The following is a 25,151-nucleotide window of genomic DNA, read 5'->3' as shown; positions in this document are numbered from 1 at the left end:
CTCCAGATGTTCTCCCACTGATGCTTTTCACTGGAGCCATCATCTAAACAACAGCACCAACTAGAAAAACGGCTTTTTCTGCAAAAATGCAGTGTGAATGCTGAGTGCTGAATGACATGAAGAAGTTGAAACTGAGTTGGTAAAATTAAATAAAGCAGAACAGAGGCAAAAATAAGCAGGACTGAGTTTAAAATGAGCAAAACAGAGGTTAAAAAAGTCAAAACACAGGCTAAAATTAGGGTAACAGATGCTAGAATAAGCACAACATGGGCTAAAATGAGCAGAACAGAAGTTAAAATGAACAGATCAGAAGCTAAAAGCGAAATGCTAGAAATAACAAAACAATTGCCTAAGCTGAAATTTGCTAAACTGTAGATTAAAGCAGCAAAACAGTAGCTACAATTAGCAAAACAGATGCTAAAAATGGTAGAAGTCTAGCTAAAAGCTAAGAGGAGCATAAAAAGATGAACATAGCAAGTCTTCTAGAGCAGAAGAAAATAATGTTTTTGAAGGAAGTGACGAGATCTCAATTATTTCTATTGAGAATTTAATTTTAAATAGAGTTAAATATTTTGAAAATCATAAAAGTTAAAAAGAACAAAAGTCACAGCACTCCCATTCCCAAATGAGCTGAATGTTTTGACATATGAATGGTTAAAATAGCACAAAGTATGCAGAAGTAGTTTGAATGCAAAAATGTACAACAGAAACTTTAAATAGTGTGAATGCTGAGTCAGCTTCTCTGCAGACACGTCTATCGTGGCATTCAATCTGATTTCCTTCATCAGGTCAGCGGAACAGCAGTCATACCACCTGTCACCTTCATTAGTGGGACTAAGATCTACCTGAGTGGAAAGTTTGTGGTTCTGGAGACACCCTTTGGCCTGAGGGTCCGGTTCGACGGGAACCACCATGCAGATGTCACCTTACCAACCAGCTACAGCGGTCTGCTCTGTGGAATGTGTGGTAAGAACTCAAACACTCAGTGTTGGAATTACACAACCAAATATGTAAAATATAATCTAGAAATTGCAATAGATAATGTTTTTGCTTGTGCGTCTGAACCACTGAATGAACTTGGATAATCACTGGATGCACAGCTAAAAGCCATTAAATTTAGGAATCAATCCATTTCAAGAAGGTCTCCACAGCTAATGAATTTTAGCAACTACAAAAATGGTTACCAGTTTTGCAGATATTAAAAGTTGTTGTGGTAGCAGCTGAGAGTTATTTACAAGACTTAGTCTAAGCGCTAACTGATCACCAAGATCTATGCTGAAAACGTTAGCATTAAGTTAGAGTCAACCCTCTCTGTCTGTTAGTAAAATATCTCATGAACCTCTGGACAGATTTTGAATAAACTTCCAGAAACTAATATTTTGATCTACATCTAGAATGGATTAACTTTGGGAGTCAACCTATTTAAAGACAGCTGCCACAGTTAATCAACCTAATCAAACACAAACATGGCTCCAAGTTTGTCAGTTTTACAGACAGTAATATAGAATTTGGTGTTTTAGTCGCTAAAAGTCATTCGCAACCTATATTGTTGCGGATTGCACAAGATTTTGCGACATTGCCTGAGAGCTCTCATCACCTTCCTTTCATGGTTGGACCAAAATGGCTACAACTCCATGACTTCTCACCTTAAGATGATCTTAGTTTAAAGCTCTGGCATGAAATCCAGAAAGAATGCATAAAAACAGCTAGAAACTTTCATTTTTACTATTTTAGTTTACTCTGTATATATTTGTTTTGCTTGTCTAAAAGTCCTTGTCTCTGTAGGAAGTTATAATGTTTGTTGTCCTGGCAGGAAATTTTAATGAAAACCCCAAAGACGACAATTTGAAACCAGATAACACAGCAGCTTCAAACAGCAACGAGCTGGGAGACAGCTGGGAGGTGGCTGACCCTCGACCCGAGTAAGTCAAGATTACAATCTGGATCTTGTTGGTCCTCTTTCACTCATTTTTCTCACTAATTCATTTGGACTTCCTTTGGGTGGTTTAAATGTGACTTGGAGACATTAGTTGTAGAACCCAACCAAAGAGCAAGATGCTCAATGGCTCTTAATGTCAAACATCTGTATTTAGTTTGAGTACCTGGATCAACAGAAGAAGACGACAAAGATGACAACAATGATGGAAAAGAAAACAAAGACTATGGCAAACGTGACAATGGCAAAGAAGAAGACTGGTAATGACAGAGAAGAAGACAAACATGGCAACAAAAAAGAAGATGGTAACATGACAGCAGCAAGGAAGACAACTGAGATGACTTAAAAAGACAAAGAAAAAGGTGACAAATTCAAAAAAGGAGAAAAAGATGAAGTAGGTGACAAAGAAGAAGACACAGACGATTAAGAAAAAAATGGAAGTGACAAATATAAAAACTAAGAAGATGAAAGAAATAAAGACATCAACAACAAAAATAAAGACAGTGACATTTCCTGTCTGTAGTTTATAGCAGTCTTCAGCCTCGATGGTTTCTGGGTTGTTCCTGAACATTCCACTATTGGGTTTGTAGATGGCAGATTGGACCCAGAATGCAGCCTGACACAAAGAGCCCTGAAGAATAAACAGATTCATTAATGTAACAAAAACTGGCTGACGAGGCAGCAAAACTAAATAACACTAAGTGAGCAGGGAGACAAAAAAAATAACCAGATTGCAGCATGAGCTGACAGTAAAACAGTGAGAAAGAGATGGCAGAGACTGAATATAAAGGCCTGAGGGTGTGTGGGAGGCTGACAACAGCTGGACTGACAGGTAATAGGAAACAGATGAAGTGGGAGTTGCAGGCTGACTGGAAAACTACTGAGCGAGAGTAAATAATGGCACAGAGAACAAGGACAGCACAGGGAGCAAAACTACACAAGAACATATCAATATAAAACACAGGGAACAAACTTAAACACAAGGATCACAGTCATAAAACCTGACACAAAAGATCACCAAAAAATAACTCATAAAGCACGGATCATAACACCGACTCAGTTTATTTTCATCTGAGGGGGTCAGATGAGTGTTGGTCAGCCCAGTGAGTGCTGTCAAGCAAATCCTTTTCATGCTGGCAGCGAAACTATCACCATGTTCACGTTAATAGTCCTTGGCTTTGTCAAGTTCAAAGACCTTCTATTGCCTTCAGCACCACTTATTACCAGATTTTAGTAAATGTATGGATGTATGAGTCTGCATGTATAGTTCTGACCCAGAAAATCAGCAATAAATTCAGAATTATTTTTAAAAATCGCTGAAATTGTATCTTGTATATTCAATCTACCCTGGACAAAAACTGTTTAAATGAATCCTTAAAAGGCCAAAGTTTATCTGACATGCATGTACATGACGCGATGGCTTGAATCTTCTGCCTGAAACTGTTCTGAAGCTGTGGTCAGAGATGTTTCTGCATGATGACTGACGATCATCTGTGTGTGCTTTAACATATTAACTGATATCCCACCTCCTCTCCAGCTGTACTAACGGAGGAGGACAGGAAGAGTGTGACAAACAGGTGGAGGAGGATGCCCAGAAGCCTACCAGCTGTGGAATGATCACTGATCCCATTGGTGCGACTCTCACACACACAAAGTGCAAAGATGCCTCAGCACTGTCTAATGCACACTAAGATTTTAGAGTTTTAAGAAACTCTGCTTACCCAGCCTGTTCCAACAGTTATCTGTTTCTGATCTCATCTTCAGGGATCTTTAAGCCATGCCACTCTGTTGTTCCCCCTGAGCCGTACTTTGGAAACTGTGTGTACGACATGTGTGCCACTGGAGGTCAGGCTGTGGCTCTGTGCCAGGCCATAGAGAGCTACGCTGACATGTGTGCAGCTGCAGGAGTGCCTATCCCATGGAGGAACAACACCTTTTGTCGTAAGTCTGCCTGTTATATACATGAAATCCCCGAAGCATCCCAGTGGATTTAACAGCAAAACCTATTCAGTTAGGACTATGTGGTGATAACTTCTTCAAATTTTTACTCAAAAAGAATTTCAGAATACGCCAGTATGCCAGTAGCATAACAAGAAAGACAGATGTTCAGATGTAATCCAGCTGTCTGCTGGAATCTGTTCTCTCAGCTTGGTTTGTTGGCAGTTTTATTTTTACTGTTCTCTTCATCCAGCAGCAACATGAAAACCACCTGCTTCAGTGACATTTACAACACAGAATCATGTATGACTTTTTGAGTGTAAAAGAGATGATGTAAATAATCTGCTCACAAAGGTTAAAAGAAAAGTTTGACTGAATGGGGCTCGGTGTAAAACTTAAAAACGGACCAGTGAAGCAAAGTAAAACCTTCAGGACAGTTTTGACTGGAGTGTGTTTGAAGCTGCATCTGACAACCTGTATGTGTTCCAACCAAGACCACATACAACAACAACAACAAGCCATGGTTTTCATCTTCTCCCTGTACACCAACGACTCCACCTTTTTACACCCAACTGTTAAACTCCTGAACTGTACAGACGACACCACAGCCATCTGTCTCATCCAAGATGAGGAGGAGTCTGCATACCGGAGCAAAGTTGAGCATTGGTGTGGCCACAAAAACATTGAGCTGAACACGCTCAAGACTGTGACTATGACAGTGGCTCTCAGATGACACCCCCCCATCACTGCTCCCCTCTCCATATCCAGCTGCCCTGTGTCACAGGTAGACTCCTTCAAGTTCCTGGGAACAACTATCTCCCAAGACTTGAAGTGGAAGGAGAGCATCTCTTCCATCCTCAAGAAGGTCCAGCAGAGGATGTACTTTCTACATCACCTGAAGTTTGTACTGCCACAGCACTTAGTGAATCAGTCCTGTGCTCCTTTAACACCAAGCAGGACAGGAACAGACTGTGAGGACAACAGAAACTATAATTTTTCTCTGCTGACCAACAAAAGCTGCAGAACCTGTTTTCTGTAGCTGAGGATGAACGCAGTGAAGCTGTATAAAAGAAAAAGAAAAGTTACTGCTTGGCAGCGTCTTCATTACCTCGAATGCAAAGCTCAGAGCTGAACTTATTCAAATCTAACTGCTAACTGCTGCTAATATTTAAAGCCAGCAGCATTCAAATGCTAACCATGCTACTTTGAATTTTCATGGTAGAAAGTGAAGAAGTGTGCAATCAGGACATGTTCCTCCTGTAATAACAGCATCACTTGGTCCCAGCTGTCTCAAGGGGGTGGGGGACTCAATCAGAAGTCATGGCGCTTCTTCAGTTTTCATTGATTATTGACATATTTTCCTTTTCTCTCCCCTCTCCAGCACTGAAGTGCCCCTCTGGCAGTCATTATGACCCATGTGGCCCTGCTTGCCCCCAGCCCAGCTGTCAGGACCCCACAGGCTCTGGGGGCTCCTGTGACCAACCTTGTGTGGAGGGCTGTGTGTGTAACCCTGGTCTGGTCCTCAGTGGAGACAAATGTGTCTCCCCCAGAGAGTGTGGGTGCACCGATGAAGATGGAAAATATCGTCCGGTAGGTGTTAACGAAAGCCACAGTTTGAATTTTCCTGAATTTGCAGCAGTAAGCAAGAAGAATAAGTTGTTCTTTTATTAAAAACTTATTTTATTGTTGAATTTTTAACATTTTGCATCAACAACAATGACATGTTTTTTGCTTTGCTTTGGTTCTTAGCTCTGTCAAGGCCAGGTTTCTCTTCAGGCCCCAACAAATTAATAAGAAATTTGGCCATAAACTCTGTATGCTGTGGACCTTCTGAGCCCAATGAATCAAATTTTATTCCACCGAGAGCAGTGGTGTCCAATCCTGGTCTTTGAGGGCAACTATCGTAAATATTTTAGGCGTTTCTCTGCTTTGACACATTTAATTTGAATGAATGAGTGACTAACAGGTTTCTGCAGAAATTAAAGACCAGCTGAAGAGTAGGGAAACATCTAAAACATGTAGGATAGCAGCCCTCGAGGACCAGGATTGGACATTTCTGGCCTAGAGCGTGCCTCTAAGTCTTCACATTTTTTGGTCAAAGTGACTACCGCTACAGAGAGCTTTACCATATTAGCTTGCACGCTAGTTAGCCGTGCTCTTAAGATCAGAAATAGTTCCACTTTTCTAAGTGACTTTGTCTTTCAGCAGTTTTAGAGCAGCTGCCACTTCCTTCTTAACCGACACATAGCTGTGGGAAGCAATGCACAGACCTAAAATGTCAATTGAAATATCATTATCACATTCCCTCAGAGCTACCCCACGCAGGTTCATAGGAAGACCCAAGAAAAACTTGTTCTTGTACCTGTGCAGGTTGGAGACTCTTGGTTCACAGAGATGGACTGCTCCGAGCGTTGCAAATGTCATGGAAACCACAACATGACCTGTGAGCCGTGGCAGTGCAGCCCCGCACAGGAGTGCAAGGTGGTGGAGGGGGTCCTGGGCTGTCACTCTACAGGTAACCTGAGCCACAAACAGACAGCGTCAGTGCAGCTTAAACACAAACTTACATCAGCTCCAGCTGTGCGAACACTTCCTGTTGTTTTCCCATCATTTCTTGTTGTGTCCCCCCTCACCAATCACCTCCTGTTGTCTTCATCTCCTGTCACTTCCACCATCACCTCTTCTTGTATCCCCCCTCACCTCCTGTCTCCGCTCCCCTCAGGTAAGGGAGTGTGTCATGTAGCAGGAGACCCACACTACTACACTTTTGATGGCGAGATGCACACGTTCATGGGGACCTGCACCTACACCCTAGTGGAGGTAAGAGATCGCTCAGATTTGAATTCCAACGCTCTATGAAGTGAATTCTTGAATCTTTACTCACATATGTCAACAAGACCCAAACTAGAAAATTTACAGATACAGTAGGTTCAGCTCAGCTGCCATACTGAATGAAGACATTTTGAGAAAAGCAGTAAATTTTGACGTTCTTATTTATTCCTTGGTTATTATTTCACTGCAAATTAAAAATCACAAATGGTACTAAAGCTAAAGCTTATCTTTTGGAAATCCTAAAATCATACTCTGAAAATGTTGTTTTCTTTTGTTTCTGAATTTGCAGGTGTGTAATGTCACTCAGGTGACTTCCTTTAAAGTAGTGGCTAAAAACGAGGAGCGTGGTCAACCAGAGGCCTCCTACGTCCGCTCAGTCAAAGTCTACTTACCCCATGATACTGTGGTTGAGCTGCAGAAGGGCCGCAGAGTTCTGGTATACTGCTTTGTCTCAGACTTTCTGATCACATTACGTCTTCTATTTAAGAAAGGAACACAGCAAGTGACTGACATGTCTTCTGACTCGTAGTTAAATGGGCGCCGGGTGCGAACCCCTCTTTCCATTGACTTGGTTGGAGCCAAAGTGATAACCAGTGGATCTTACAGCCTGCTGGACACAAACTTTGGCCTGCAGGTGAAGTTTGACGGAGTCCATCACCTGGAAATCACTATTCCTGGAGAGTACTTTAACAAGGTACAAATACCCCTGTTTCTTAGTTTCGCAGCTGGTAAACTTCAGTTGTTATTGTTCAAAGTTTTTAACCATCCTTGTCCCACCCGTCTTCTCCAGGTGTGTGGCATGTGTGGAAACTACAACCATGATAACTCTGATGACAACTTGATGCCCAACAAGAAACCTGCCAAGGATGTCATTGAACTGGGCAACAGCTGGAAATCAGAAGGAGACAGTGATCCTGGGTTAGTGACTGACGGCATGTGCCCTCACTGAACTGTGATATCTGACCAATGTGTAGCCAGCTAGAAGAAGTACCATTGTCTGTACAAATGCAGTGTTATTGTTTAGCACTAAATGACCTAGCTTGAAATTTGCTGAAGAAGCTGAAACTGAACTGTTAAAAAAGCTCAAACAATCAGAACAAACCTAAACTTAGCAATACAAAAATTAAAATTAGTAAAAGTTAAGTTAGCAAAACAAAACCTTAAAACTAAATCCTGTGAAACAGTAGCTAAAAGCTAAAATTAGCAAAAGTTAAGCTAAACTGAGCATATATGATGTCATGATATCATATCATTACATCAAATAAAATAGTTGTTTGTTTCTGTGCAGCATATATAAATAAAAAAAGCTGTCATTAATATTTTTTTATCCAAAAAGATTACTTATGATCTCTTTTTATTCCCCTACATTTTAAAAAATAAGTAAATGGTTGAGACTTAATGGGAGAAAACTGAATCCTGTTCCATCATTCTTCTCTGTAGCTGTCAGCCAGACACTCGTCCAGATGTCCACCCTAACTGCACTCCAGAGGAGGAGAAGCTGTACGAGGATCAGTGTTCCGACGTCATCCTTTCTGACCGCTTCAGGCCCTGCCACTCTCTGGTTCCCCCCGCAGCCTTCCTGGGTAACTGCATCTATGACATGTGTGAGTACAATGGCATGCAGTCGACCCTGTGTGACAACGTGGAGGCCTACGCTCAGGCCTGCCAGAGTGCTGGAGTCACCATCAGCTGGAGGAACAACACCTTCTGTCGTAAGTTTCACTCACACTCGCAGCTCCAACAGGAAATGTACCGGTGTTAGACCTCATTCTCTTTCTTCCCCACAGCCCTGCCGTGCCCTCCTAACAGCCACTACTCTGACTGCACCGCCCCCTGCCCCCCCACGTGCTCCGACCTCTTCCCCATATTCTGCCACCTCCCTCCAACCACCTGCGTGGAAGGCTGTGAGTGCAACGCTGGCTTTGTTCTAAGTGACGGCAAATGTGTTCCTCTGGACCAGTGTGGCTGCCTGGGCTCAGATGGAGAATACCATGATGTGAGTTCAACTGCTGCGGCTGGATGATGGAAGACTCTAAGAGGATTTCTGCTATAAGTGACACTGAGGAGGGTATAAATCCACTGTGTGTTTGTGTGTGTAGGTGGGAGACTCGTGGCTGACAGATAAATGTGCTGAGTCATGTTCCTGTAACCTTGGTGGCAATATCACATGTAAGGACCACAGCTGTAATTCAAACTCAGTTTGTGCTCTGGACAAGTACGGAGACCTGTACTGCCAACCCACCAGTGAGTCTAACACTTGTATGTGATTACAACTGGAACTGTCAGAGGAAAGGAGCTGGTTTTCACCCTTCTGTCTCCATCATTGTCCTCTCTAGAGTTCGACAGGTGCAGCATCTCTGGGGACCCTCACTATCGAACATTTGATGGCTTCACACATCACTTCCAGGGCCCGTACACCTACGTCCTGACTCAGGGCCACAATCTGCAGAACAATCAGGTGCCCCTGGTGGTGAGGGGGAAGAACATTAGAAGAGGCGGCAACAGGAAAGTTTCATTCCTGGATCAGATGTACGTTGACGTCTACGATGTCAACGTTCGCTTCCTGCAGAGGAGAGTTGTTCTGGTCAGTGGTGTGTCTGCCTTTAGTATTCTTCATGGTTGTGTTTCATGAGATAAAAGTCAATTTATTTTATCTCCTGCAGGTGAATGGGGAGCGAGTCACACCTCCTCTCACTCCGGTCAGTGGTTTAACTATCACTATGAACTCAAAGCAGGTCCAGCTCACCACAGACTTTGGACTCACTGTACGCTTCGATGGAAACAGCCGAGGAGGTAAAATCTCTTGAAGTACCCGACTGACTCGTTAGTCATTTTATGTGTGAATCTGATCATTCCTTTCTCCTCCAATCAGAGATCATACTCCCTAGCACCTACAGGCACTCTGTCCGAGGACTGTGTGGGAACTACGATGGCATCACCAGAAATGAGTACATGAAGCCCGATGGGACGGTGGTCCGGAACCTGAACGAGTTTGGAGAAAGCTGGAGGGTCAGCGACCGACAGGCTGATGGACTAAAGATGTCTGACCTTCCTGTTATAGTCCACGTCCACAGGTAGGACCCCACACGGGTCACCACTGTCAAGTACTCCGGGTTTCTAGTTTTAGATAGATTCAAAATAAAACTAACAAACATTTGGAAAAACTGGAAGGTTGTGTTAACTGAGGCATTTACATGTTACACACTGTCAGCAGAAAGTGCCTGTCTGGTACAGCAGTTCTCCAGGACTAGAGGCTTGTACTGGATACAGGTTTAGCATATTTTGTGTTATTCTGTTATGCTAGCCATAACAGTGGGATGACCCCGCTACAGTTTTCACATCTACATGACCGATAAGAACATGGCTGGATCACGGTGAATTTAGAAATCCTTCTCCAGTGTGAAGCAACCATGATGCTGTTATGTTCTTAGTAGTCATCAGAAAGGGTTTTCCTGCAATTTTCTGCATCCCTGAGATGCTCTCCTGCTGCCTCATCACACCCCAAGTTCCACCCTGTCTTCTTTGACCCACATCAGAAAGCAGCTACACAGTAGAAGATCTTGCTGTGCTAGTGCATTTCCATCACCACAAGTGTTATATTTATGCTAGGTTGTTTCCATGACCTTGTCACAGTCACTGTCTTAGCCTAGTCATGAGGCCAAAGTGGTCAGTTCTACTTCAAATCCTCAACAACAAAGAGAATGTCATAGTTTCGGTGTTTTGTTTGATTGTTCTGTTTGTTTTGCTTTGGTTGTCTTTTAAGTTTCTGTGTTCATGTCTTGTCACTATTCACCTCCTCTGTGTTTTCCCATTCATGACTGCCACGCCCACCTCACCTGCTGCTCGTCTAGTCAACAGCTGCACCCAATAATCACCCCACCTTCAGTCTTTTAAAACCGGTCTCTGTTCATTACTCTTCACTCGGTCATTCCTCTCGTTACCTTGCACCATGCCACATTTGTTTTTGCTTTGCCTTGCCTTGCCTCGCCTTGTTTGGATTTTGAATTTAGTTACCTTTTGCTGCCACGCCAGCGCTTTGTTTTTGTTAGTCTTTAGTTTAATAAATTACTTTTCATTTTGAGATGTCTCGTCTGGGTTCGCCTTCGTCTCCCCCCTTCCTGACAGAGAAGGCAGTGTGCACAGCGCTCATGTCATGATTACACTGCCACCGTGCTCCACCCAGGTACAAAGGCACTATGATGATAAACCACCACGACCTCCTTATGGACGTTTTGTTCAGGCTCAAACCCATCACGGACCGATCACACAGCTCACTATGCCCCTGAAGACCCCACTAAGACCCTATAAAGACCACCCATGTTTTGGCTGATTCTTTACATTGTAGCGGGTCATCATCCAGTGTGACGGGGGGCCTAACTCAACCCCTGGATGTCTGAGTCTACACAAATATGAGATCACTTAATAAAAGACAGGTCTTACATCTGATAGCCAATCACAATCATGAAGTTAAAGCTACACATTTCTAACAAAATGAGCAAACTGTAACCTTAAACTACTGAGAGAGTTTTATTATTCAGCATCTAAAACACTTTCTATTCAGCAGGTGAATTTCCTTCCGTCTCCCATTACCCCCTTTACTGTTTCCCCCTCAGCTCAGACTCAGCTGTTTGTCCTTTCTGTCTGTTTGTAGACGGGAGGTGGAGACTGATCCAGATTCTGGATTTGAGACGTCTGACTGCACTCCGTCTCAGCTCAGTGACTACAACAGTGTGACAAAGTGTGGAGCTCTGTCTGACCCAGCGGGACCGTTTGCTGCCTGCCACGCCTCTTTACCACCTAAAACCTTCCAGGAGTTAGTACTCTTTTTTTTATTTTCACTGTTTCGACATTAAAGTTGTAATGTTGGGATTAAAGTCAAACTGTTGAGAAAACAGGCAAATAGTTACAGAATAAAGTTGAAATTTTGTTTACAGAAAAAAAGTCAAAGAATCATTTAGAGAAAAATGCATGACTTTTATTTCCTGAAAAAAAGCTAAATTTGACGGACAGAAAAAAGTCGAAATATTTACAAAATACAAATAGATTATTACTTAGAGAAAAAGTCTAAATTTTATTTAAAGAAGTAGATGGATTATTGTTACAGAAAACAGATTATTATTAACAGATAAAAGGTCTGAAATTTATTTACAGAAAAATTCAAATTGTATTGTCAAAACAAAGTCCAAAAGAATAAATATTTTTCACTGAAAAATGTTAAAAGAATAACTTTTACTGAGAAAAAATGCCAAAATATAGAAAGAGGTATAAATATTATTTGCAGAAAGTTTACAGAAAAAAAAAAAATATATCTACAAAAAAACCTCAAAATTTTGTTTACAGAAATGAGGTTGGATTTTTATTTACAAAAGCAAAAGTTTTCTTTATAGAAAAAAAAGTCAGTTTTTACAAAAAAGTCAGAATATTATTTACAGAAAAAGTCAACATTTTGTCCATAATCTTGATATTGCAAAGAGGGTAATAATTTGGTTTATTTTTTTTTTAGATTTATTTACATAAAATACTGTTTCTGTAAATATGCTGCTTGTCTCTGTCCTTTCAGCGACTGTGTGTTCGACCTGTGTGCTCAACAAGGCAGTGCAGAGCTGCGCTGTGGCAGCTATGAAGCGTATGCTGCAGCCTGTCAGGAGGCCGGAGTCCAGCTGGGATCCTGGAGGCAGCAGCTGGACTGTGGTAAGATACAAAGATGGGAGGAAACCTGGGCCTCGACCTGAAAACTACAACCCCAATTCCAAAAAAGTTGGGGACGTAGCGTAAATGAAAATAAAACCAGAATACAATGATTTTTTAATTCACAATGGAACATAATAAACATATCAAATGTTTAGGAAATTGTGCCATTTTTAAGTAAAAATCAGGTAATTTTGAATTTGATGGCAGAAATGCCTCTCTCCAGGTTCTTCTTTCCCTCTGTCAAGCCTCCTCTCTTCTTTCACCATCAGTCTGTAAACATCTAGAACTGAGGAGAGCAGCTGCTGGAGGGTTTAGAGGAAATGTCCTTTTCTCGTCAAGTCAAATCAGTCTGGTTCCCACGAGGAGAAAAGTAAACATCAATCCTGTAAACAGGTTCATTCTGTGAGAACTCGTGGAACTGGGAATTCAGACATAACACAGTCATGACTTATCAACAACAGGTGTTAACTTATAAAAAACTTTCCCATTACACTGACCTGATGCTGATTAATCTAATTAACTGTAAAATGCTCCTCCAGCTGTTTCTTTCTTCATACCACTTACGTTTACAGCCTGCTGATGCCCCTGGCCCAACTTTTTTGAGATGTGCTGCTGCCATCAAATTTTTTTTATTATTTAAATTACCTTATTTAAAAAAAATTTTTTAAAAAATAAATTAAAAAAGGTACAGTTTCTTTGTTTCAACATTTGATGTGTTTACTATGCTCCATTGTGTGTTTATGGGTTTATGAAATTTTCAAATCATTGCATTCTGTTTTCTTGATGTTTTTTTTACATTTTACAAAACATCCCAACTTTTTTTTTAGAATCAGGGTTGTACAAGATTTCCAGTTTTAGAGCAGCTGTTTTCTGTATCACGTATTGAACTCCCGCTCTTTGTCTTTCAGCCCTCCGCTGTAACGCCAACAGCAGATATTCTACCTGTATGTCAGCGTGTCCAGCATCCTGCGCCGACATGGCCGCCCCCTCTGAGTGTGAGACCACGTCCTGTGTGGAGGGGTGCCAGTGCGGTCCGGGGTTCGTCATGAGTGAGGGGACGTGTGTCTCTTACGCCAACTGTGGCTGCACCTTCCTGAACCGATACTACCCTGTGAGCTGCCATCCCCTCTGATCCTTTGTCTGTCTGTCTGTCTGTCTGTTTGTCTGAGTGAACTCACTTCCTTCCTCTTTTCTGCAGCTCGGTGACAAGTTTGTAACTGAAGACTGCTCCCAGTCCTGTGAGTGTACCAGTACTGGCTCTGTGTGCCAGCCTAAGACCTGCCAGGAAGGATACATCTGCACCATCTATGATCTCAAACGGGACTGCTACAAAGGTGTCAGACCATAATATTCACACTCATCCAAATGACTGTATCTCATGGAGACAAGTTTTTTTCTATTGGGCAGCAGTGGCTCAGGAGGTTACAGGACGAGGAGGGTTCGTCCTGTAACCGCAGGGCTGGTTTGAACCTCCGCTCTGTTCATCTCAGCCGTTGTGTCCTTGGGCAAGACTCTTCACCTGCCTTGCCTACTGGTGGTGGTCAGAGGGCTTGGTGGTGCCGGTGTGATGGCCGCCTCACTTCTGTCAGCCCGCCCCAGGGCAGCTGTGGCTACAATGTAGCTCACCACCATCAGTGTGTGAATGGATGGATGAATGAGTGAATGACTGAATATAGTGTGAAATATAGTGTGAAGTGCTTTGGGGTCCTTGGACTAGATAAAGTTCTATACAAGTGCAGGCCATTTACCATTCTTCTAAATGGATGCGTCATGTGACCTGTGTGTTGGTGTGTGTTGCAGCGAGCCCCTGCCTGAGCTCACCCTGTCTGAACGGAGGAACCTGCACTGTGGGAACCAACCACACCTACACTTGTAAGTGTGCAGAGGGCTTCGAAGGTCCAAACTGTGAAGTGGAGAAAACACCAGAAGGAGAGATCACACCAGATGAAGGGCTGGGTATGGACCACTTTATTTTCTCATGGCAAACACAAAAAAATCTCACTCTTTATCACTTGCCGCCAAAAGCAAAAGGACGATATTGTTTAGGCCCACGTCTCTGTATGTGTGTTTGTTGGTTTGTTAGTAAAAAATCTGATTTAATCACTGAATGGGTTTTAATGAAATCTACATCAAATTTACTATTGGAGTCAACCCAATTCAAGTTGGCCGCCACAGCTAAGCAACCTTAGCGAAAATAAATATTTGTTTTTAAAACTTTGCCATTAACTACTCGAGTCAGTTCTCTCTCTGTCTGTTAGCTAAATATCTCGTGACCACTGGGCAGATTTTAATGAAACTCTCAGAAAGTAATCACTGGATGAACCTTTGCAACTGATTAACGTTTGGAGTTAAGAGTAATTCAGTTTTATAAATACTGAGCTTAACTTTGATGTGGTAGTGACTGAGGATCACTCCCAGCACTTACTTCTAGCTTCTAATTTCACAATATTGTATGAGATTAAATCCAAAAAAGGGTTAAAAATAAAAACAACTGGACATCCTTTCTGGAGCTGAAGACGTTTCGCTTCACATCCAAGGAGCTTTATCTGTTCGCTTTCACAACTGAGAAAGCTCCTCGGGTGTGAAGCGAAACGTCTTCAGGTACAGAATAGAAGTCCAGTTGTTTTTATTTTTAACCCTTTTTTGGATTTACCATGTCTTGGATGACTGAGAATCTTCACCAGCATATTGTATGAGACTGTGCATAACATTACTTTCAAGGTTTGATCAAAACAGCTACAAGTCCATCATTTCTCTTCCTAAGACATTCATCATGTCTTCATTTAAAACTCTGGCATGAAAGGCTGCGGGTGATTCATTAAAATACTAGCCATTTATTATTTAGATTTTACTCTTGTTGTAATTTTGGTGAACACAAACAAACTGGTCTAGTGTTTAAAGGTTGTGTTTTTAATTATTACAAATGTCTTCTTACAGAAACCAAGTGGATCATTCTGATTGCGGTCTTGGTCTCAGTCACTGTCATTGTCATTGTAACGACCATCGTGTGTGTCTGCAGACGCAAAAACAGGTAAGTCCCAAACAGATTTAGTTCAGACCACTTGAGTGGACTGTTGGTGGGATTTTCTCAGGTCCACCACAAACACCTAGAACCTGTGGTGGAAGGGCCCAACAGTTCTGTTAAGGTCCTGACGTTAAAAATCAAAAGTCATCTCAAACAAGTTGATCAGATGAATTTCTAATCTCAGTTAAAGATAGAAATGTGTCTCAGGCCAGTTTGTCCTCTCTACAGGAAACACAAGTATGACGACGACAGCAGTTTGAGCATGACATCGACAAGTAAGTAAAACTCATCTTTAAACAAGAAAACTCAGATTATTACTGACAAACCGAACCAGATTAATAACGATAATTTGAATTAGTTTGATGGAGCTGCTGAACACTTTTTGGAATGATCAGAGCTGAGTTCTGATTTTCTCTCACGTTTTTCTCCTTCAGGTTTTTCATCTGGAAACAAAAATGACGAAATCCAAAAACAAACCTCGATGTGACAACAACATGCTCTTCTTCCTCGCATGTCTACATGAAACGGTTTCTTAACTTATACTTTTAAAGATGCTCATGTTTTCTCAGCAGAATTGCAGTGTTTGTACTTTATGAATAAAATGCATGAAAAATCTGAAAATCTGTGAGCGTGTCTTTGTTGAAGCACAAACTGTCATGTTTAAAGCCAGAGATTTAGCCCACATGCAGAACACACTCAGAAGTCAAAGGTAAAGTTTAAAAGTTTTATTTTCATGAACGGCACTTGAAGACAGGAACCAGGTACCCAGGAGCAGGTTCATCCACTGGACAGAGGTAAGAATGATTAATGCTGGAATTGTGCTGAGGTACTTTACCAGCCTGTTGGACTTGTTGCTTACTTGCTGGGGGGGAAGAATTTCCTCCACTCAGGTCTGAGAGTTATAGTGCTTTCCTTATGGACGGATTCCGAGGCAGGTGGCGTGCTGGTGGTAAGTTGGTGCGGAGATTGGGTGAGCAGGTTTCGGTCTAGGAGGAAGCTGTCAGAGAAAACTGCCAACAGAACACTTCGGCATGCGATAGCACTAGATCCTTTGGTTGCACTGGCTTGAGACATAGACTTGATATTCAGTAAGGTTCTTTCCTGGAATGAGACAAAAACAGCATGAATAGAATCCACTAGGGAACAAGGCAAGGTTAGCATGAGCCAGATACACAGAACGAGAGCTTGAGCCAGGAGGTAACACTCGTACCATACTAGTGTACACTCTGACACCGAAGTGCTGGCAGCTGCCTCTCTTAAGCACCCCCTAAACGAGCTCCTGATGCAACACACCTGTTGTAGGCACCACCAGTCTACCACCGCCACCTGTCGGGAGAAACATGAAGCAGCAGGCACAAAACACAGCAGAACTCTCAGAACCTGACATTACCTCCCCCTCAACGGCTGCCACCTGGCGGCCGGGACGAGGACTGCGATGCAGCCCAAAACTCCTTGATCATAGAAGGATCACAAAAAAAGGAACGAGGAACCCAAAGTCTGTCTTCTGGACCGTAACCCTCCCAGTCGACAAGGTACTGCCATCCTCGACCTCGCCGACGGGCGTCCACGATCCGTCGGACAGCATAGACAGGGTGCCCCTCCCTATCCTGGCCGGGAGGAGGAGGCTCGGCTGGAGGGCATAGTGGACTGGTCTGGACCGGTTTAATTTGCGAAACATGAAACGTGGGATGGATGCGTAGAGAAGAAGGTAATCGTAGGCGAACTGCAGAGGGACCAATTACAGAAAGGACCTCATACGGACCAATGAATCGAGGAGATAGTTTCTTGGACATGGATCTGAAAGGGATGTCCCGGGCAGATAACCACACCTTTTGACCTGGCTGATAGGTGGGAGCAGGAATCCGCTTACGATCAGCGTAAGTCCGATTAAGTTTTGCTGTCCTATCCAATGCTGTCACCGTGTGACCCCAAATCTTTCTGCAGCGACGAATATGATGTTGAACTGAGGTGACCCCCACCTCCTCTTCGTCCGCAGGAAACAATGGTGGTTGATAACCCAGCGAGATCTCGAACGGCGACAACCCAGTAGCAGCGGAGACATGCGAGTTGTGGGCGTACTCCACCCACGGCAGAAACTTGGACCAATCTGATGGATTGGAGGACGTGAAGCACCTTAGCATAGATTCCATCTCCTGGTTCATGCGCTCCGTTTGTCCATTAGACTGAGGATGAAACCCAGAGGAAAGTGAACATGATGCATTCAAGGTAGCACAAAACTGTTTCCAAACCCGTGCGGTGAATTGAGGACCCCGATCCGAAAGCACATCCTGAGGGATCCCATGGAGCCGAAACACATGTTTGACGAGCAGCTGAGCGGTCTGGTACGCCGACGGCAACTTCCTCAGCGGGACCAGATGGCATGCCTTTGAAAAACGATCAATAATGGTTAAAATGGCTGTCATACCTCGTGAAGGCGGTAGTCCCGTGACAAAATCCAATGCCACGTGCGACCACGGACGTTTTGGAATAGGGAGTGGTTGCAGCAATCCAGCTGGAGGTCGGTGAGAAGACTTGTTCCGCGCACAAGTGGAACAGGCCTGCACATAATCCCTGACATCCTTGTGCAGCGCCGGCCACCAAAATCTTCTGGAGATGAGAGCCACAGTGCGACTCGATCCTGGATGTGCTGAGAACTTGGATGCATGGAACCAGTGAATAACCTGAGATCTCACAGAAGTCGGTACAAAAGTTCTGTTAGTGGGCCCGTTCCCCGGGTCAGGTTCACTCTGCAGAGCCCTGTTCACCACCTTCTCAATCTCCCACGACACGGCCCCCACAAAACATGAGGGAGGGAGTATAGGGGTGGGACTAGAGGTCTCCTCACCGGAAGCAAACTGACGAGAAAGGGCGTCTGGCTTAATGTTCTTGGATCCTGGACGAAACGTAATGAGAAGGTTAAAACGTGAAAAGAACAGAGACCATCGGGATTGGCGAGAGTTCAGGCGCTTGGCCGAAGAGATGTAAGCCAAATTCTTGTGATCGGTCCAGACCACTATAGGATTCTCCGCCCCCTCCAGCCAATGACGCCACTCCTCCAATGCTAACTTAATAGCCAGTAACTCCTTATCCCCCACATCATAGTTCCGTTCAGCACTAGACAGTTTGCGGGAAAAAAAAGCACACGGGTGCAATTTATTGTCCTCTTCTGATCTTTGAGACAGCACCGCACCAACCCCAGAGTCCGAAGCATCCACCTCTAACACGAACTGTTTCGCCGCATCAGGATGGACCAGTATAGGAGCCTTAGAAAACCTCCCCTTTAAATCCTGAAAAGCAGCTTCCGCTGCAGTAGACCAAGTAAAAGAAGTCTTAGTCGATGTGAGCGCTGTTAAAGGTGCTGCCACTTGACTATAGTTCCTGACAAAACGACGGTAGAAGTTTGCAAAACCCAGGAATCGCTGAAGCTGTTTGCGGTTCTCGGGAGTAGGCCAGTTAAGGACAGCATCAATCTTGGCAGGATCCGACCGAACCTGCCCACCCTCGAGAATAAATCCAAGAAACGCGACTGACGATCGATGGAAGTCACATTTCTCAGCCTTTACAAACAGTCTGTTTTCTAGCAGGCGCTGTAACACCAGACGAACGTGCTTGCGATGCTCAACTGCGTCTTTTGAATAAATGAGGATGTCATCCAGGTAAACGAAAACGAAAATATTCAAAAAATCACGCAGCACATCATTCACCAGCGCTTGGAAAACAGCTGGAGCATTACACAATCCAAAAGGCATCACTAAATACTCGAAGTGTCCGAGTGGAGTCTTGAATGCCGTTTTCCACTCGTCACCATGACGGACTCGGACCAAGTGATAAGCATTACGCAGATCCAATTTAGTGAAAATCTTGGCGTCTTGTACGGGTTCGAATGCTGAGTTGATCAAAGGCAAGGGATATTTATTCTTAACAGTAATTTGATTTAATCCCCGATAATCAATGCAAGGGCGAAGGGAGCCATCCTTCTTGCCCACAAAAAAGAATCCCGCCCCTACCGGTGAAGTGGAGGGACGGATAATTCCAGCAGCCAACGAGTCATTAATATATGTCTCCATGGCCTGTCTTTCAGAACGTGAAATGTTAAACAGTCGGCTTGACGGAAGAGGCGCTCCAGCTAATAAGTCTATGGCGCAGTCATAGGGCCGATGAGCCGGTAACGACAGAGCTTTGCTTTTACTGAACACCATCTTGAGATCATGATAGTCCTCCGGGACCCCGGATAGATCAATAACATCCGACTCCTGCAGTCCGGTCACAGATGGTCCCGAAGCAACGGCTGACTGTAAGCAGGAAGACAAACAATTAGTGGACCACGAATTTATGGTCAAATCAGACCAGTTTATATGAGGATTGTGATGTTTCAGCCAGTCAAATCCTAACACGACCTCCGATTGTTGTATGGGGAAGATATAAAATGAAATCCACTCTCGGTGATTACCTGACAAAACCAACTCCATCTGTTTAGTACGGTGAGTAATGGTAGACAATTCTCCTCCGTCGAGTGAAGTAACAGGAACAGGTGAGTTCAGTGGTTCTGTAGGTATCTGATGTTGCCTGACAAAATCCTGATCAATAAGATTGTGATCACAACCGGAATCAATGAGAGTGGCCAATTTGAACTGTTGATTCTGGAACATGAGTGTGGCTGACATAGTACAATGAGGGGATTTCGTTTCCACAGGTTGGTCCACCGGTCTCCCCATCACTTCCGGTGGACCCTTTCTTTTGGCCGAACCGGACACCTGGAGACGAAATGATCTGGGGATGCACAATAAAAGCACTCTTTTTGATCTCTACGTCTGTTTCTCTCCTCTTGACTTAGTTGGGTTCTACCTAACTGCATGGGTTCGGGCTCCGTCCACTTAGTACTGTTGGATGCTTTAATTGGTATAAATGGACTTGGCACAGGTATTTTTAGCTGATCCTTAGCACTCACTGAAGCCCTCTTTCTCTCTCTCAGCCTGTTATCCATCTTAGTAGCTAAAGATATAAGTTCATCAAGTGTTTCTGGTTCGTCAAAAGGAGCTAAATGATCTTTTAAAGTCTCGTCTAAAGCCTGACGAAAGACTGATCTTAATGCCTTGTTGTCCCATCCAGAAGAAGCTGCAAGTGTCCTGAACTCGATGGCAAACTCTGAAATAGGTCTGTCTCCTTGTTTCAAAGTTAGTAACTTCTGCGAACTACTCGCTTGGTCCTCTTCTGGTGAAAAAACTTGTTTAAACTCCTTAAAAAACTCTTTGAAAGTACAGCCATAATCGCTGACATCCGTAAAGCGAGCCTCAGCCCATCTTAAAGCTTTTCCAGTAAATAAACTCAACATATATGAGATCTTCATATTATCATCAGAAAAGGAGTGTGGATGGCGGTTAAAAACAATGGAACATTGTAACAAAAATCCACCACATGAATTGGTCTCACCAGAAAACTTCTCCGGATGTGCAGTAGCGACCTCTCGTGGAAGGAAAGCAGTTTGCCTGACAGAAGCTGGAATGGGATTAGCCGATGCACCAGCAGGAGAACCGCTCTGCAGAAAATGTGTAACCATCTGCAGCTGTTGTGTGTTCTCCCTTAATTGATCCTGTAGAGATCTCAAAACAGAGTCATGAGCTTGAATCTCTAATTGTTGATCGGCTACTTTACGACTGAGTGCGTCCGCTGGACTTGTTTGGTCAGAGTGTTCTGTCATGTTTAAAGCCAGAGATTTAGCCCACATGCAGAACACACTCAGAAGTCAAAGGTAAAGTTTAAAAGTTTTATTTTCATGAACGGCACTTGAAGACAGGAACCAGGTACCCAGGAGCAGGTTCATCCACTGGACAGAGGTAAGAATGATTAATGCTGGAATTGTGCTGAGGTACTTTACCAGCCTGTTGGACTTGTTGCTTACTTGCTGGGGGGGAAGAATTTCCTCCACTCAGGTCTGAGAGTTATAGTGCTTTCCTTATGGACGGATTCCGAGGCAGGTGGCGTGCTGGTGGTAAGTTGGTGCGGAGATTGGGTGAGCAGGTTTCGGTCTAGGAGGAAGCTGTCAGAGAAAACTGCCAACAGAACACTTCGGCATGCGATAGCACTAGATCCTTTGGTTGCACTGGCTTGAGACATAGACTTGATATTCAGTAAGGTTCTTTCCTGGAATGAGACAAAAACAGCATGAATAGAATCCACTAGGGAACAAGGCAAGGTTAGCATGAGCCAGATACACAGAACGAGAGCTTGAGCCAGGAGGTAACACTCGTACCATACTAGTGTACACTCTGACACCGAAGTGCTGGCAGCTGCCTCTCTTAAGCACCCCCTAAACGAGCTCCTGATGCAACACACCTGTTGTAGGCACCACCAGTCTACCACCGCCACCTGTCGGGAGAAACATGAAGCAGCAGGCACAAAACACAGCAGAACTCTCAGAACCTGACACAAACAGAACATTGTCAGTGTTTTTCACAGGTTTTCTTGTTAGTCTCTTTTATCTCGTTAGTCTCTCCAAGTCAGTATTTTGACATAAAGAACTGAGAGGTAGGGTGCAGTCTGTTTGTGTCAGTCCAACACCTGTCTGTTTGTCCAATTATCAGAACCATGAACATGTTCTGGTTCTTCACTGTTTCATGTCTGTAGAGCTGAACTGAAACGGGTCCACTAGGTCCATCCATCCATTTATTTTACCCGCTTCTCCATTCCGGGTCGCAGGGAGCTGGTGTCTATCTCCAGCAGTCACTGTGCAAGAGTCCATCACAGGGACATATAGAGACAAACGAGACAATCAGTCACACTCTCACCTAGGGACAACTTACAGTTACCAACCAACCTAACATGCTTATTTTGGTCTGTGGGAGGAAACTGAAACAAACCCAGATGTGCACATGGAGAACATGCAAACTTCACCCAGAAAGGCCCCAGGCAGGATGTGACCTGCAGCCTTCTTGCTGGGCTTTAACCACCGTGCTGCCAGTCCATCAGGTCATTCTATACAAACTAAAGACAGTCAGTGATGGACTCTAAATCCTTAGGGGGTTCTCAGAATTTATTTTGACGTTTCCATTCATTTATTTATTTTAAATCATTTCATACTGTTGATCCTAATGATTTAATTTAATACTGCCTCGCATCTGTTTTATAAGAAGAAGCACCTCAGAAAACACCAAGCTCTCCAAGTAGAGTCATGATGACACATTAAAAACAAGGTTGAGCAGAAACATTTCAAACAGATCGAGTATCTGACAAAAAAAAACCTGCAAACTGATCAATCTGTTCAAACACCTAAAAACCAAACTGAGTTTTTAATCCTAAAGCCAGTTTTTGTTTGTTAACTGTAAGTTTAACAAACACCACTTTATGAATCAAACCAAGACTGAGATCAGTTAGTAAGGTGACCAGTACAGTGGTAATATTTGACTGGGCCCTGGGCCACTCTGGGCCCCGAGGTCAAAAAGGTAGAACCCTTGTCTTATACCATTTATAATACGGTGGAAAATATTCAACAAGTATTTGCGAGACAGATACAAGACATCTGAGTGTTCCTGTTGGGTTTCCTGTGTTACTCACCCGTCTGCACTCTTGACAAACCACAAGCGCACAAACACATACACAAACCACAGACACATGATTTCAGACAGAAAGTCTGTCAGCTGCTCAAAAACAAAAACAGCTTCCTCAGCGCTAGCTACTGAAGCAAAAGTAAAAAGCTTCTGTGTTTCTCACAAAAAGAGCTTTTAAAGAAAACATATTTTACTGATTCAAATCTGACTAAACCTACAGACCACAGGGGGTTTTAGGAATCTGGAAATAACTAAAAAGAACAGAAATTACATAAATGGATATTATTATTTTCGAGTACTGTGTGTCTCTGAGCTGCTCTTGTTGGTTTGTTGGTGCTATTTATTGGTTAAAGGGGCATTTAAAGGGATATTCTGGCCTTTTGAAGTGAGGTTCTGTGGATTAAATATGAACAATTAGTTTCTTACCTGTTGTAAACAGCTCTTTGATTGACCTCCGTCTAGTGAAACAGTTTAATTCTGACACGAGTAATAGGCTAATGGCTGCAGGAATGTCCAAACTAGCTTGTCAGTTGGGTTCAAGAGGGGTAACATCCAAAGATTTTTTGCTGTTTTAAAACAACTCTAATATTTGAACTTTTATAGTGGTTACTGCAAACACTGTTATTTGAAGGTAGTGGTTTCAAGGTAATAAAATAACTGGTCAAAAATAATTTGTAAAGTAGAAAAAAAGGTCAAGTTTTTTTCTTACATCAATGATTATTGTGTCCTTAAATTAAAAATGTGAAAGCAAACTTGTGACCAGCTGCCAGCTACCATGCACATTTGTTTACCCGTGAAAATAGCTGAACTGACTAAAAATAGGTCGACACTGAGACGTCATGGATGAGCTGGTTGTCAGTTGTTGTCTCGGGACTCAGACTGGTACACAGAGGTGCTTTGTCTCCAGGTTCAGGCTGGTACATCGAGATGATGTGGTCTTTGTAAACACACGGTCCAGTGGTGTAAGGAGTACCAGTTAAATGTTCTGGACTGATCCAGTCAAAGCCCAGACCTCACTTCTACTGAGAATCCCTGGTACAATTTAGATTGTTCAACCTGAAGGAGCTGCAGCAGTTTGGTCATTAAAAAAAGAACAAAAGTCCAGGTTAGGTGGACTAAGATCATGAAAATGGATATGAAGAGATGGAACTGATGCTAAAAGTCATGTTATTAAATTTAGGGGGAGTGAACATATATGCAGGTTTTTCACCTTTTATTTCTTGTTTTACAATAAAAATATTTTGTATCTTCAATGTGGCGGTTCTGCTCTGTAGATGAAAATGTGCAAAACTTCCAGAATTATTTTTTAAACTCCAGGTTTTAAGGCAACCACAGCATGCCGAGGGGGGCGAATACTTTTGCCACTCACTAGCCGTTAGACTTTTATCAATGAGTCTTTATACAAGTCTGATCTGTTGTAGACACTGAAAGAATGTACTGTGCTCAGATGGTAACCCGAACCGGCCCCGTGGAGGCTGCCGAGCTGCTCTGGACAGAAACAAGAGCCGTGAATTACGTCCTGACAGACACACGAGGAACTCCTCATTTCACTAGACTGGGATATGAACACAAACGGCTTTCTGAGGTCACTGAAAGTTTCTCCAGCTCAACTTCCCTTCAGTAGGCAGTACTAGGGACAGAAACCGCAGAATGGTCCTTCAGCTCCTGCTACCTTTCTGTTCTTTAGAGGCTCAGACCTGAGTGACAGCTGGTCCGAAGACAACCAGAACTCTCTTTAAGAACTGAGAAACTTCCATACATCCCTTTTCCTTACCTGATTGTTCTGTTCCAAGAGGTATCCACATCTAAATGGCAAAACTTTTCAATGAAACTCTCATAAAGTACCAGTAATCATTGGATATACATCTGCAACTGATTAACTTTTGGAGTCAACTGAACATTTCCTATAGGAAAACGGCTATAACTCAGTGAATATTACAGATATTGAACTAAAATTTGTGGGAGGTAACATGTACACCAAGCACTAACAGGTTATGTGAGATCATGCATGGTGTTTTCAAGATTTCACCAAAATGTTTAAAAAGCTAGCAAGAAAGGCAGTGGGCGACATTTTAAGTGCCTTTTCAGCCTGATTTTGTTGGCCGTGTGATGTAACTGATACACTGAAAGCACAAAATGCTCCCTGGTGGCTCCGAACTGTTTCTGTGGCATCAAGAGTCCGACA

General features: G+C 43.2%; 1 protein-coding gene across 1 annotated transcript in view; it reads left to right on the top strand.

The window, feature by feature from the left end:
* zanl (zonadhesin, like) overlaps positions 1-16,043 on the top strand; it is a 33,420-nt gene extending 17,377 nt beyond the window's left edge. The window contains exons 29-52 of the mRNA XM_017427053.2: positions 789-966; positions 1,814-1,922; positions 3,474-3,568; positions 3,701-3,877; positions 5,256-5,464; positions 6,245-6,389; positions 6,597-6,694; positions 6,996-7,142; positions 7,236-7,400; positions 7,497-7,624; positions 8,147-8,418; positions 8,494-8,702; positions 8,806-8,950; positions 9,043-9,290; positions 9,370-9,499; positions 9,579-9,780; positions 11,358-11,519; positions 12,267-12,397; positions 13,306-13,508; positions 13,596-13,731; positions 14,198-14,353; positions 15,335-15,428; positions 15,651-15,697; positions 15,857-16,043. Coding sequence (XP_017282542.1) covers positions 789-966; positions 1,814-1,922; positions 3,474-3,568; positions 3,701-3,877; positions 5,256-5,464; positions 6,245-6,389; positions 6,597-6,694; positions 6,996-7,142; positions 7,236-7,400; positions 7,497-7,624; positions 8,147-8,418; positions 8,494-8,702; positions 8,806-8,950; positions 9,043-9,290; positions 9,370-9,499; positions 9,579-9,780; positions 11,358-11,519; positions 12,267-12,397; positions 13,306-13,508; positions 13,596-13,731; positions 14,198-14,353; positions 15,335-15,428; positions 15,651-15,697; positions 15,857-15,909 — 3,639 coding nt within the window. The 3' untranslated portion in view covers positions 15,910-16,043. The remainder of the gene's footprint in view (positions 1-788; positions 967-1,813; positions 1,923-3,473; positions 3,569-3,700; positions 3,878-5,255; positions 5,465-6,244; positions 6,390-6,596; positions 6,695-6,995; positions 7,143-7,235; positions 7,401-7,496; positions 7,625-8,146; positions 8,419-8,493; positions 8,703-8,805; positions 8,951-9,042; positions 9,291-9,369; positions 9,500-9,578; positions 9,781-11,357; positions 11,520-12,266; positions 12,398-13,305; positions 13,509-13,595; positions 13,732-14,197; positions 14,354-15,334; positions 15,429-15,650; positions 15,698-15,856) is intronic.
* Positions 16,044-25,151: the final 9,108 nt, after the last annotated feature.

This window comes from Kryptolebias marmoratus, linkage group LG7, assembly GCF_001649575.2.
Source record: "Kryptolebias marmoratus isolate JLee-2015 linkage group LG7, ASM164957v2, whole genome shotgun sequence".
NCBI classification, from domain to species: domain Eukaryota; kingdom Metazoa; phylum Chordata; class Actinopteri; order Cyprinodontiformes; family Rivulidae; genus Kryptolebias; species Kryptolebias marmoratus.
Note: the sequence above shows the minus strand (reverse complement) of the source record. Positions and strands in the feature narration are given on the sequence as shown.